This window comes from Charadrius vociferus, unplaced genomic scaffold, assembly GCF_000708025.1.
Source record: "Charadrius vociferus isolate BGI_N301 unplaced genomic scaffold, ASM70802v2 scaffold384, whole genome shotgun sequence".
NCBI lineage: Eukaryota > Metazoa > Chordata > Aves > Charadriiformes > Charadriidae > Charadrius > Charadrius vociferus.
The window spans coordinates 1,103,813-1,118,567 of NW_009648234.1; the positions used below are offsets into that span (position 1 = coordinate 1,103,813).

At 39.6% G+C, this 14,755-nt stretch overlaps 1 protein-coding gene across 1 annotated transcript in view; it reads left to right on the plus strand.

Moving 5' to 3' along the window:
- The first annotated feature begins 1,553 nt into the window (after positions 1 to 1,553).
- Positions 1,554 to 14,755, plus strand: part of PPP2R2A (protein phosphatase 2, regulatory subunit B, alpha) — a 38,340-nt gene continuing 25,138 nt past the window's right edge. Inside the window, exons 1-2 of the mRNA XM_009884133.1 lie at positions 1,554 to 1,590; positions 2,260 to 2,334. Coding sequence (XP_009882435.1) covers positions 1,554 to 1,590; positions 2,260 to 2,334 — 112 coding nt within the window. The remainder of the gene's footprint in view (positions 1,591 to 2,259; positions 2,335 to 14,755) is intronic.

The following is a 14,755-nucleotide window of genomic DNA, read 5'->3' on the forward strand; positions in this document are numbered from 1 at the left end:
TGCGCTCCCCGGCCCCCTCCCTCGCCTGCGCGTTCCTCATTTATTTTTTACCCCCCCCACTCTGGGAAATCGTGCCTTCCTCCCACTCACCCCTTCTTCCTTTCCCTCCCTTACTGAAAAAAAAAAAAAATAAAAAGGCATGAAAGAAGCAAGGTGGAGGGGTTTCCATGGGGGAGGTGTGTATTTGGAAGTTCAGTGTGCAGGAGGGTTGCAGGCAGGGTGGGTCTCTTGCCTTTTTTCACCCTCCCCCCCCTCCCCCGGCTTTTTGAATTTGTAAACGTGCTCGTATGTTGCATGTATTTCTCAGGCGGAGTTAGCGAGGGCCGTGCAGGGAAGCGCTGCTGTGCACGGAGAGGTGTTCCAGGGTGCAGACGTGCTTGTGTCAAAAGTGCAATTGCACCTTCTGTAGGGTGCAGCGCTCAAGCATCTGCAAATGAGAGTGGCATTGGGTGCAGGATGTAATTAAATCATACAGGTCTTTCTGTGTTCTCTTTCTCATTCCTTCCTGCGCTTGCTCCCCATTTTGCATCCTAAAGTGCTCTTGGTAGGCTGGAAGTATGTGTGCATAAGGCTTCTCTTCCTTCTTATTTTTCCTTGTGATTTCTTAATTTGGAAATACATTCATCCCCCTCCTCTGCAAATGAATTGTCTTTTCAGCACTTTGCATTTGGAGGAGCGAGCGTGAGAGGCTGTATTAGGTTTGTGCTTTGCCTTTTCCCCCTACACCATACGCCCATGCTCCACCCTCCTTTTCTGGTTTTAGTCGGGGGTGTGGGGTGTGCCAACTTGGTTCAAGTAAATCGTGTGAAAAACAAAATTTTATCCTTAAGTAGAAAGAGCAGTGATTTTTCTTGCAAGCTGTCCCCTTTAAATGCTTCCATGGTGCCAGCTGCTAAATGACAAATGAAGAGGTTGGAGAGAGGAGAGAAAATGGGTTGTACGTGTTTTAGGGAATGGTGGAAATGTACGTGGCAAACCCTTCCAGCCTATCTGCAAAAAGCATTTCGACATCTCTTGCATCGATGGATGCTCGTACCTGCCTTCACCTTGTCAGGTTATGTAGATTTTGTGTCTGTAATCCTTTAGAAAAGAAATTAAGGCAAGCAAAAAATGCAAACTGGACTCTGATGATATTCCAGCACTGAACATTGAGACACTTGGTCTTTTTCGGTAAGATTATTTTGGGGCTTCTGATTTCTACGTCTTTGATGTCCCCCTTCCCCCCACCCCCCTCTTAACTTAGTGTAGAAGAGGAAAGAAGTCCCTTCTGTATTCTTTATTATTTCAAAAGTGATAACAGACCTCTGGATTAAAGTGTAAATGCCATCTGTTGCTCAGCCTGTTTGAATTGTGTTGAGGAAAAGTTCCATTTTGACAGTGGCTTTCAAAAAAAAAAAAAAAAAAAGAGGCAAGCCCATTTCAGTCTCTTCCTGTACGTCTGCAGCCCTGCAGTGATTTGCTCAGAATGAAATGCAAAATAAATGGGTGGTGATTTTTTGTGTGTGTTTTGGTGGCAGGGTTCAAATGAATCACTGCCTTCCGCCGAGGCAGTAATGTTCCTGAAGTTTTCTCTTCGATCTGTTTTCTATGGTAGTAGAACTTGTTAACATCAGATTGCTTGTTTGCTTTTCTGCTCGGATTTGCTGCTTTTTTTTAAGGCTTATAATTGCTTTCATTGCTTCTGCGAAGAGACTCTAAAATAGTGGTAAAATTTTTTTTCTTTAGCCTTTAGTATGTAGGTTCAGCTCAACATTTCTGTGAAAGAAGGAAATGAATAGCGTGCTTGGTTTATATTGATTGAAAGATTGAAGTTTTCCAAAAATGTACAGCTTTTTCTGCCGGTTGCTGTTGAAGTGTTGGGGTGTGTGTGTTTGTAGAGGGCTCTGACTTCTAAAGTAGGAAGAAACTTCGTGGGAAATGAGATGTTCCTGCACTCTCATTTTAAATGCGCAGTTAAAGTTAGCACTAGCAACGTTACTTACTCCAGTGAGCTTTTGGGGATAAAAGCTTTTATCACTGTTACTACTTATGCTTAGGCTGCTTTTGACAAACGTTGCATTGAACAGTGGCAAAGCACTCCTGACAAAAACAATATCTGTAAAGGAAAAAGGTGGGGAGGGGCGATTTGCAATTGTGCCGACAGCATTGCTGAGGAAGTAGGCGTGTACAGTGTTGTCTGAAATTTTCAATTGGTAACTATTGTGTGCTCTTTGGGTTCCTGGGGGGGTGTCTCATTTTTTTTTTAATTGTGTTTTTTAGGAGCTGGAGGAGGAAATGACATTCAGTGGTGTTTTTCTCAGGTGAAAGGCGCTGTAGATGATGATGTAGCAGAAGGTAAGAGCAATATTTTTTTTACTGAATGTTTTCTGACTTTTTAGCTAATCGTCAGGTAGGGAGATGTGAATGCAGTCGTACTAAAATATCTCAGTGTTGCTGTGTGCAACTTGAGCACAGCAAATAGACATTTAATGTGCATTCAGATACCCAGATTCAGGATTAAACTGTGGTTTGAGAGTACTGTTCAGCACATGTTTAAGAAGGGCTGAATTCAGGCTTCTTAAATATTTTGCTGGAATTGTTTTCCAAGATTGGTAAGATTTTTTCCTGTCACTCAGCTTTTGATGTGTGTTTTTTCCTAATCTGCAAAATGGGGAATGTGATACTTGCATTCCACAGGGAGGTGTTGTGAGAATTAATTAATGTTTGTACTCTTTGAAGATCTAAGTACTAGATAAAGATCAAGTAGTTTTCCCAATCTTTCTAGCTTCTATTAACCAGAAGAGGAAGAAACCTGAATATTTGTGCATGCTTACTTAGTAAGTGAAGAGGGGGGTTGTATTTGAAATAATACTGGAAATTGCCTAAAACTTTTCTCAGCTGGCGATGGCAAATGTCATCTCACACTAAGATGGCTGCCTCTGATTGTGACTGCAAAAAATGTACTTGTTTTCTTTTACGTGGATTGGGGTTCATTATGGGAATCAAACTTTCTCTGTGCTGCTTAGTTGCTGTGATGAGGAAAGTCTCACTGACGTCTACGTTTCTTTGGCCATAAAGTTCTGTTTGCACAACACGGTCTGTAAGATCATAAGTTAAAATTTTTCTTCTGCAAGCAGTTGGCCTTGCCACTTATGTAATTCCTAGATTTTTTCTTTTTTTTACATATCTTGAATGCTCTTACTTACAAGTTAGATTAATGTTGTATTTAGAAAAGTAGTAACTACAGTTCCCATTATTTTCCTATTTGTCGTGTGGTTCAAAAACTTCTAAAGGCCAAAAAAATTAGTATAAACATAAGTGACTTGTTTTTATTTATTAGCTGCAACTTTTGGCAAACAATGTGCTTTCAAAGACTCCTGTCATTTACAAGCTGAAAGATGGCTTTTGGAAACAAGAAAGCTGTAACAGTTTTTTTAAAGTTTAATTTTAAATTCTTCATGAAGTGTATTTTAAAGCTTGAACTTAAAACTACTGTTGAATGTAATATAGTTTATTCCCTGGCAGACTTTAAATTCTGTACCCTTTGTTTTAATTACATATCAAACTATATCCTTAATGAAGTACAAATATTAAAGAAGTTTTGGTTGCGTGGCAAGTGCTTGCGAATAATTCTTCATTAAAATAGCCATGTTGACATGCATGTAATAGTAATGAACTTTAGAGAGATATATATGTATGGTAAAGTGGCTTTTACAGGGATCTGGAAATGCAGAAGTCAGGAAATAGTCTGCCCTTGACTTCCTCAGCTGTTCTGAAGTATTGTACTGCATGTTGCGAAAGATGACTTGCGAGCCTTATGCTTGCTGACAGGTTCGCAGCCGTACCGTGTGCTGCTGGAGCCATAGTGGGTGGAGTTCAGGGAAGCTCCACTGGAAGGGAATTAACTAGCTGCAGTTTCAGCGAGCCAGTCGGGATGGTTTCCAAAAACTTGTAAGAATGTCAATTTTTGATTTTATGGAAGGTGTAGCCTTCTGATTTTGTGACCCAAAGAGCGAAGAGAAGTTTGGTTTCATTGTCAGCTGACTTAGGATGAGTCTTAAGGTGCAACGCCCAGAGCCTTGATCTGCTGCAAGGCGTCCTGAAATGTAAATGCCTAGAGCCTGGAGCCACGTCCCAGGGTTGGTGTTATACGGGGTTGTAATGAATTTGTTGAGCTGAAATTCTCTCCTCTTCCTATATATTCAGCTCCCACAGTTCATGCTGGAAATTTCTGAAAGGCAGCTGTCTAATCAAAGTGTGAGTTTAGCTCCCATGGGAGTGCTTGTTATGCTTTGTAATGGCTCCCTGTGATGCTGTTGGAAGGGTTAATAATGTATCAAGCTGGTCACATTTTCCCTTTTATTAGCTATATTTCTGGCTTTAAGGTTCACTGTAATGAAACGGAGCCTTGTGTGGTTCTGGCAAAAATTGGAACAGCAGCTTTGCATGCTTCTGGTCCTCCTTCAGAATACCTAAGGACCAGTTGACAGTGGCTCTCAGACTAGTCTGAGGACCTTTTTACCTCCCTGCCTTTTTGTCTGCTTTCTTGTGGCAGGCACCATGGTGAAAGCTAAAGAAAACCTTGCTGTCTGAAACATTGATTGTTTAACCGCTGTGGTCTGCAAGCTAACGAGCATGGACTCTCATCGTGTCTGTGACTGAGGACTGTGCCAATTTGTTTGCAGTAGTAACTAGGGTGTGGATTTTTGTTTTTTGAATGGCTTCAGAGCTCAAATTTTAAAAAGTAACTTTTGTTGTGGAATGCTGGAACTTCACTAAAAACAAAGTGAAGAAAGCAAACTTGAAAGAAATGGGAGATTTCAATTTCTGTTTTCTTCCTGTTCATAGTACAATGTTGCAATATTAATATTGGAAAACTAGCTTAAACTAAACTAATAAAAGTGTTAGCCAAGAAAACTGCATCTATTTGATTACATTAATCAGTAGAATGCAAAACCAGTGGTGTCTCTACAGTGTTGCCTATAAAACAGGCCAATGGAGAATAACATTTTTAGTACGGTAACAGTGGCAGCAACTTTAAAAATCTTGCTAAGGGTGCTAGTACATAGCTTGCGGTATATTTGATGTCAGATCTGACCATGTAGCCTTAACATAAGTATCTAAAGAATTATAGGTTAATATATATTAAGTTGAATGGCTGTCTATTACAAAGTCGATATTTGGTGGCTTTGATGGCTGAAATCTGAACTCCGATGCACACAGGTTTTAATTTTCTGGCTTTTTAAATGCTGTGTGGTGGATGGATGTGACAGTGTTTCTTTTAGAGCTAACGAGGGTGGAAGGGAAGGAAGGGGGAAAGCTGTTACTAAAGCTTGAGGAAAGAAGATGGCAATGAGTTTATATCTGGCGCCTGCCTGTGTCGTTCTGCTGTGGCAAAGCTTTTCTCACTTGAGGAATATGGATGTGTGAGGAGCAGAGAACTAACCTCTCTTCTCTTGGTATGTATGGAATTTATCCTTGGTTCTAGGCTGTGGCCTGGCCCTATCAGATCACAAAGTTAAGCACAGAAATTGGGTTATAAATTGAAATCTGAGTGTCAGATTCATTGTAACTGGGGTTCTTAATTTTCACTGATGGCAAAAGTTTGCCTTTTTGTGGATTAGCAGTTCATGGCATAAGGACAAGGGTGTTACAGCTGGTGCTGCCTCTGTTTCCAAAATAGCTGATTCTTTGCTCAACAGAAGTTTTCTTCCATTCTTAATTTTATATTTGTCTTGCTGGAGCCTGGTCCTACAACATGTCTGTGTTCAACTTGTCCCGCGTACACTGGAGAATCCAGAGCCAGGACATTAGATTAGACAGGACTTCTCCAGTGGAGAACACAGAGTCGTTGTCCTTGATAAGTTCAATGATCAGGCTATCAAAAGCATCTGTAACGTATGGAATTTTTTTTCTTTTGTGCCATCTGTTTCAGTGCAGGTAAGACTTAACTGTCCAGAAATACTCGGGAGAAGACATTACCGTGTCTCCTTAGTGGAAGTGAGAATGATTATAGAAAAGGATTACACAGATTTTCTGCAGCAGTTTCATTGTTTTGGGACTTGTTTTTATTCTGCTGTTATGTTCTCCAAGATGTGGCATAACGGCAACTCCAGTTGGAAACAACTAAGAATTGTGAGTTTATACTGTCTCTGAAAACTAGACACTTGCTTAATGGAATGAGTTCGTACTTCAGAACAAATTAAGTCAAATTTGTTTAATTACTTGGCAGAAGGAAGAGAGTCAGGCTGCTGTATCTAAATGTTCTTTCAAGTGTAATCCAAAGATATGTAGAAGTCTGATAGTCTGGGTCCAAGGCTGGGAGCCAGGAACTTAAGTCTTAAGCTTTAACCCTGAGTGATTACCACTCATCTTTGACAAGTTGTTTAACTATTTCATGCCTGAATTGTCTCTGAAAGAAGTACTGGAATATCTGCTGTGGGTGCTGATTACTGACTTAGGTTTAAAGTCTGATGTTCAACCATTCCGTGCTGCTTTGTTAATAATCTTTGACTTGTTTCACACTTCCTCTTTTATAGCCAAAACATTGCTGTGGTCTGTTTCAGTTTGTGCAGATGATGAACAGATCCTTAGCCACCTCATGTATGTGGTCAGAGATATAAACAAGATTTGGCTTTTCTCTTGTTCAGGAATGCTTTCTGTATTTGAGTCTAGGTGTGGGATATTTTTCAAGTGTAGTTTCATGTTTATTTTTGGCAGACTTAAAAATTGCAGAGCGCCTATGGGAACTGTTGTTGCTTCGGTAATGGTGGTTTGTCTTCAATGCACAAAAATAGTTATCTCAGAGTAAGGAAGATTGAAGCCAGGAATGAGGACTGCAGTTTACCACCATCTGGAGTTCCCCATCTTCCCGTGCCTTACCAGAAATCTTTTCCCTAGTTAAGTAACACGTATCTGTAATAGTGGGTTAGAGCTGCTGAGCATCCTTCAGAAGGTTGGTTAGCTCTGTCCTACCAAACTGTTACTCCTGGTGGCACGTCCAGTTCTGTACCAGTCTGTTACCAGCAACTGACAAATAGGGGACCTATACCTTGTAGATGGAGGGATGTCACTGGCATTGGTTGGGAAGAAGGATTTCTACTAAGCTGTGTTTGTGAGCAGAGAAACAATGGCATTACAATAGAAGTCGCTGATGGGCTTTTTTTAATGGAAATTGATGGAATAGTGGGGGAGGGAGAATTCTCAGAAAAAAGTAGCAAAGGTGCGAGAGGTGGTGATAACATCGCTGAGGAAAGATTGGGGTATAGTTGTGGGAGGGAGCTTAATTTGGGTTTTTGAGCGCTGTGGTTGTGTTCTGCATGCTCATAAGGTAATAGCAGTTAGAAGGAGCAAGGACTAGTAATAGGTTTGGGTTTAAGGGGTAGTTTGAAATGTGTTGTGGATAAATAAAGACTCATGGTTGTAATCCTATTCTGTATTCCTAAGTCTGCTTCTGTATTTTAGCTCTTTGATCTTCAGCCGTTTGTAGAATGACTGTCTGTATCTAGAGAGAGAAATAGGCTACTGTGTTCTAGGAACCGCTGGTCTAGATTGACTAAAGTGTGCATTTAAAGTGTGAAGTCCCCCAAAACAAAGAGCATTTAGCGAACAGCTAAATAGTAAGTGGCTGTTCAGCTCCCCAGAAGTTACTCAGTACTCTCTTGATGTGGGTTTGGTAGCTAGTGCACTTCAGCTTGTCAGTAACGCTGACCAGTATTGTTCTGTTACTTCTGTGATGCTTTGCTGTTCTTGGAATCTTTTTTGCCTAAATTAAAAATCAGTTGGAAAAAGGAATGGTTTTTTTTGTGTCGTAAATACGGCAGTTAGAGTGATCAAGCCATCAGACTCCAACAGCATAGATGAATGCAACTTGGCTATCAGCGGCAATCCTGGTGGACTGCAGCTCTTGATCAGCTTTGTGAAACTTCAGGGCTTTTAATTTTAAAGGTGCTACCTAAATGATTCTGGTTTGGGTATTTCTATGCTAGAAATGGGTTTCTGTGGTAGCTGTAGCTTCATAGAATGTGTTTTGGGAGAACCAAAATGAAGAGTAAAAAGAGTGGATGCAATGCTGAATTAAGAGTTAAGAGCTGGGTGTTCCTAGCTGTACTGTCTACTGTCTGCCTGTTTCTTTTTTTTTTTCTTCCTTCTTTTTGTTCGCTTCTGACTTGCCTATTTAGGCCATGGCTACATGTTTGGCAGCGTTTCTTCTTAAAGAGGCATTTCTTCCCACTTGGCTGGCACAAGGGTTCATGTAACTGCACAATGAACTTGTTTGGGAATCTGATCCAGTTGAAAAATACTTAAAATTGTGGTCTTGACTGGATTATTTTTCAGCTGAATTGAACCCTGATCTGGTTCTCAGTGCTCTGGGTGTGCTTGTGCCAGCACAGTGTGGAGAGTGATCGAGTGGCGCAAAGGAACATGAGGAACTCTGGAAGAGGGTTGGTCTCTTTATAGGGCTTTATGTACAGTCAACACAAGACCCTGATCTCTAAGTGCTATGCAACTACAAATGGTAAAATCAACTGATGAAAAGGACTTTAAACCTTTGCTGTTCAAGATACATACTTTGAACTTGTCCTATCTGAAGGCCTGTAATAGAATATATCTAATACCAACGCTGTAACAGTAACCTTAAGAGACTGAACTAAAATACTGGCCCAATAAAATAGTTGAAGCGTTGGTATGGTGCACCAATGCTTGACAGAGGTCCTCCATCACTGGTGATCTTCTGTTAGATACAAAGACTGAAGCTCGTCCAAGTCTGTGCTGCTATTGAAAACAAATGGAGCTGTAGGTTTTTACTGGGTTACGTTGCAGTCAATTCAGATTCCTGAGCTAAGAGCTATGTGCAGACAGGAGAGGTGTAAAGAGGGGGTGATGAACACACGCGCCTGAGGGCAGGTGGAGAATGCAGAACTACCTCATTTGGTAGCAGCACGGACTTTGGTAGGTATAAGCCAGTTGTCAAACTGCAGTGGAATGTGACAGTTATAGATTTTTTTTTTTTCAAACTTTGGTATCATGTACACATGTGCAAACACAAATGCACGGACACAAACACACAATGTCATTTATCACTGTGTTGTAAATAATCTTTTTGACATTGTTCTGCAGCAAAACTAGTACACATGGAATGGGTTTTCTTCCTTCAGTGTCCGCACAAGCAGAATGTGGAAATAAGATTTGTTTAGCATTGTTACCAGCTCTGTTAGTAAAAAGAGCTGCGTTAATATCAGTACAGTTTCTTGGAAGTTGTAGAAAAGAATACCACTTAATTGGGAGATGGATTACTTACTGATTGCTTTACTGTAAAGCACTTTAAAAAGATAATCTGACAAATGATAATCTTCTCTTATCATGTGTTATCACTCTTAATATGATTTGAAAAATTGATCCCTTGTTTGGGGTTTCGACTTCACCTAAACTAATGCATTGTTTCGCATTTAGATGCTGTAGAATTAGGCCGCCTTTGTTTTAGATGGTGTTTAAGTGTGCATATAATTAAATCTGCTATGTACTGTGCCTCCTGTAGTAAAAACATCAATTACTGAGGGTACCAAATTAAGGCTACCGTTTGTTCTTTCTTCTTCAGGAAACACTGTGCTCCCAAAGCGATTTCATTAGTATAAGATGCTTTTATAACTGCCTTAAGGGTATTTTCCAGACCCTTTTTCATATTTTCAATGCTCTATAATATGCAGTACCATAACTACTGCCTACAGTATTTTTAGTATGGAGTGAAAAGTTTTGCAGAACGTGTTCAGTAATCATGCGAAGCTGAGGTTCACCCTTTTAAAGAAATTTATTTCAATCATTTTTATTTCAATAATTAAAAGCCCTGGCATAGGTAGGCACTTACATTGTGAATGCGAATAGAGACAGCAGTTGTCATGTTTCTGTGGAAATAAAAGGAGAGAAATACAGGAAGTATGATGCTCGATCCAAACTAATTTAGAATAACCTCTTTCAAGAAGCAGCGGTAGGTCTTAGAGTCAAAATAACTACAGCTAGACAGTTTTCTAGATTTTCAACTTGAGTGGGGTACCTGTAATTGCAGCTTTGTTATGTTGCTTTATTGCTCTGTTATGCTTTTAAAGCACGCATTAGCTAAATGCTAGTTTTATAGGGTTAGTATGCGAGTAAGCTGGAAATAGAAAGGATGTTTTCATTCTTTTATGCTGTTACATGGGCCTTTGTGAAAATGGGGGAGGCCGAAAAAGGTGTCTTCTCCTAAGACGTAAAGTATTGATACTTTGAGATGTAAAGTATTGATACTTTGTGTGTGTGCATTCATTAATGATTTTATATAGCACAACTTCCTTTATTGAATATACTGTTGCTCACTGTCTGGCCCCCCAAACAGAACTGCTTTAGGATGTTGCTCAGGGCAGCAGGTAGTGTTACGTGATGGTGGTCTTGCTGTGTTCTTTTCTGGGACTAGAAGGTTTTGGGTTGTTACATTTGTCTTTAAAATGAAGACGCTAGCTAACAAGACAGGTAGGGCATTGTTACTGTGAGTTGATATTACTGAAAATAATTATTTGAGGCTTCTGCGCATGACTAACTTGGCTACAGAAACAGAAGTGGCTGCAAGCTTCTCTCTTCTAACTTATGCTTTTGTTAAGCACTGGAGGAGAAATTATTAATTTGGTCAGCCATTCTTTATAAAAATGTATTTTCCTCTTAGCGATCCACAAGTGATAGCGCCATTAAGAAAACCAGCATATTTAGGTCACATGTTAAACCCCTTAGGCAGTTATGCTTGCGTCTAATTTTGGAAGAAAAACTTAGGGCCAGGAAAAGAGGGTTTAAAACAGTTATATTGTAAGAAAAAATTGATTTTCCAGGTATATATATAGAAGGCATTTTGTGTGGAAATGTTTCTCTTTGCGTTTTCAATTGCAGTTCTTAAATTAATGCTCTGGGAATAATGTGATCTCCAAACTAACACAGTTGGCACTCTGTTTTTGAGAAGTTGAGAAAAGATAATTACATATATTCAGGAACAGTTAAGGTAATTGCAACTTCAGACTATAGCTACTTATTTAAAATTTGGAATAATTTCTAATATGTTCTTGTCTGTTAAATGCTAGTAGCTGTATTTTCATTTTTCCCCAATGAATATAAAAAGTATTCCAGGGACTGTTCTTTGATTCTTAAAAGTAGTGATTCCAGCTGGCCTTTCTCCTGTTAGTAGAAGGTTAGAAGATGATGCGCAGAAATTACAACATATGTGGGTTTGTGTATAGTGCTTCAAATATAGTCTGAAAGACTTATTTTCTTCAAATAACTTAAAATTTTAAAATAAATTGGTCCAGCAGACAAGAGCTGAACTAAATCTGTAGCTTCAACTCTCATAAATATATAATGATTCTCAAAGACACTTGTTTGAGAGTTCCTGGACTTTTTTCCAATGGAATTACATAAAAACCCCCGAACCTCTCAGGTACTGTTTTTGGTGCATTGTGTAAGGATTCATTTATAAACATACTGGGGATAATTTAAAAGTATGTATCTTGGATTATCTTTTAATAATTGCTGTGTTCAGCTTGTTTTGGAGTGAAGTGTGGCCTTGGTATGGAAAGAGGAATTAGAGTCCAAATCGCATCCTGATTTGCCGGTAGGTTCATTGTCACTTTGCGTAGCTGCTTCCGAGAGCTGTTCTGTCCTTTGCCAGGTACTGCTTTGAGCTGGCACGCGTGTTCACTTAGCTGCAGAGTCGTCACGTCGGGAAACTGATCTGCATGAAAACTACATGTCTTGGATTATTTGTGATCAGATTAATTTTATCCTGAGTTAGATACCCCAGACTGATTTGTCAAACTGTAACAAATGTTTGTGGTGGAATACGTAGTAGTGCTACAGGAATGGGACAAGAAGTGTGAGAAGTGAATGGGATGGATTGCTTCTCTTGGAAATACGATAATGGTTTTAAGGCAACAAATGAAACTATGGCATTGCGAGCAACTTACTCCGCCTCTTCCTCAGCCTTTTCATGCTTACAGTTGGTATGTGCTTGTTCACATGGGAAACTACTTTCAGTGAGTTGAGATTCATGTTTTGAGGGCATCTCTTCTAAAAGATCAATATGAACAAACAGCAATTGAAGTTGAAGCCCACAAACTTTTCCATTATATACTCTAGCAGTGAGAGAATGGCATTGCTTTATAGAGGTAATAGCGAAACATTCATAAGCTATTTCAGTGGAATGTGGAACTGGCAGGAATGGCTTTTTGACCAAAATTGTAAAACTTTTTATGTAGTCCTTCTGCCTTTTCTCAGCCTCTTCTTATCACAGCTTCATGTTTTGTTGGGGTTTTTGTGGTTTTGTTTGGTTTTGGATTTTAGCCGAATTTTTCTTTCTTTTTGTTTTCATGAAATAGCCATTTTACTCCAGAACCTTTTGGAAGTGATAACCCACTCTTGAAAGCGGTGGGGGCTGGTAACATACCAGTTCTGTTACTGGAGTAGAATACATGCTATGCTTAACCCAGCAATTTTGTCTCTGACAATATTTAGATGCCTCAGAGGAAAGTGCAGTAGGAAGACGGCATTTAAAACAAAACACAACAAAAAACCTGCTGGGAGGTTCTGCGCATGAAGTTGTTGGCTCCCTGGAGCTTGTGGATTCCTTTCCTTGATTTGACCTGAAGATGCTCATACCAAACCTGTGAATAACAGACATCTGCTTGTTTCTGTAGCATTCTCATGTTTCTGCTGTTTCTGAAAATCAGGGAAGCATGTTCTGAATTGTTACCTACAACTGTGCTACTAGGTCATCTCTCTGCTCTATTGCTCAGTGTTCCTGCGCAAGGGTTATTAAGCATGTATGTTGTTAAAAAAAAAGACATGGCCGAGTTGATTGCATCCTACGTAGGAGCACTTCTGGCTTAATCTTTTCTTCTTGCTTGTTGCTATCATTTTGAAGAAGTTGTCAATAGCAGATCGTGTACACATCCCTCTTCGGTTGTGTAAGCTCCTTTATGTCTATGTTGAAATTGTTTTTCCAGAAGTTTTACAATTAATTAACACTCAACTGGAAGTTGTTTGGCACCTTCCAATGCATCTTCTTTGTAACCAGTGTCTTTTGACTGAGGCTCAGGTTTTACTCTTCTACTTTTTCCCAAGTTTAAAGTTTAGATTTAAACTTAATTATCTGAGGGTGGGAGAGAGTGACAAAAAGAAAGACTGTAAATGGAGGTAACTGAAAGTGATCATGCAGAGTGGCTTCATCTGGAAGGTGACTAAGGCATTTTAACCACCCTGTGCTTTGTTTTCCCTAATTGTAAGACTGGTGTGCCTGTTGCCCAAAATGAAGCTCTGAAACTTTCAAGTTGTTGCAAGAAACTTTGAGGCGCTTGCAGTACAGTAATACTAGTGAATACCCTCTAGCTTGTTTTCAGCTGTTTTACAACTCTTCCAAAATCCAAAGAAAAGGCCCTAATCTATAGATAGAGAAGGTGAGATGTAAAGTAATTATTAAAGGTCAGTATTTTGCTCAGATTAGTAGACTATATATGTTTTTAAGATGTGTTATAACTATAAGCATCTGCCTTACAGACTTGTCAAGATTTGTAGATTCCGTTTTTGCATCACTTAGAGAAGTGTTAAGAATCTCTGAAAGTCCAGGCCCGAAACTAGTATTGGCCTCTGTTTAATTTTTTTTTTTTTTTAAGAAGCTTAGGCATGTGTGCTTGGGCCAGAATAGAAACAGAGGAAAATACTTGCCAAGTGGGAGGGGAAAAAAAAAAAAAGAGGAGGCAACTGGTAAAGGGAAGACTTTTTTTTGGGTTCCAAGTGCCACTAAAAATGCATTAAATATTAAAATGAACTGATAAAGAAATAAATGCTCATAGTGAGTGAAGTTATCAGAAATTTTTGTTCTGCGGTCACTTAATAGTCAGAACTGTGTATTCATCTCTGCTGGAAACTTCAGTTGTACTTGTGACCTTCACAGGCGCTGTGCTCGCCGGCAAGCTGCCTGAAATTCATCTAGGGAGTGTGCCTCCCTCCCTCCTCCTCTCCCTCCCTTCCCTTATGGTAGGTACCAGTGATTTTTTTTGCTTTCATTTTCCTTCCTTAGAAGGAGGCAATTTACACGTTGTCTGAGGTACAATGGTCTCTTGCATTCTACATGTGAAGATTAAAAGCCTTAGAAATTTTTGGCATTAGCTTTTGCGCCTGACATAAAAGCTTTGGTCAAAGAATGTATGAGGAAAGTCTGAAGCAGCATGATCACTTCTGGGAGTTGTTTTTTTTAAAAATCTACAACAGAAATGCACACCAAGTCACAGAATTCTAGTAGCTGATTTTGAAAGGCATTGCCAAACTACGATATTTTGCTAAAATACTGCTGCTAATTTTTAACTTGCAGTGTGTTTTGGAATGGCTTCAGTGAAAAGAGAAAATCAAGATATTCCAGTGCTCTTAGTCTGTAGCATTCTCGGTGACAAGAAGGGCATTGCCTAAAGGCTTTTGTTATGTACATGCAAAACAATAGCACAGTATGTTATTTCCAAATATATTGTTATTTGCAAACAGAGAACTAACCACTGGCTTTTCTGTGCTGTGCAGCCTATTGAAATTCTGGCTGTGACTCCAGCAGAGATTTTTCCATAAATAGCTCTGTACTACTTTGGAACACAAACAAGCCCCTGAAAAGATCTAAAGTAAGGTCTTCTGAGGGAGCTATTTAGCCTGTGTTATTAGCGTGTACTTCGGTGCAGATGCTATGGTGGATGTGAGGAATGTTTCTATAGGTTGAGGTGGG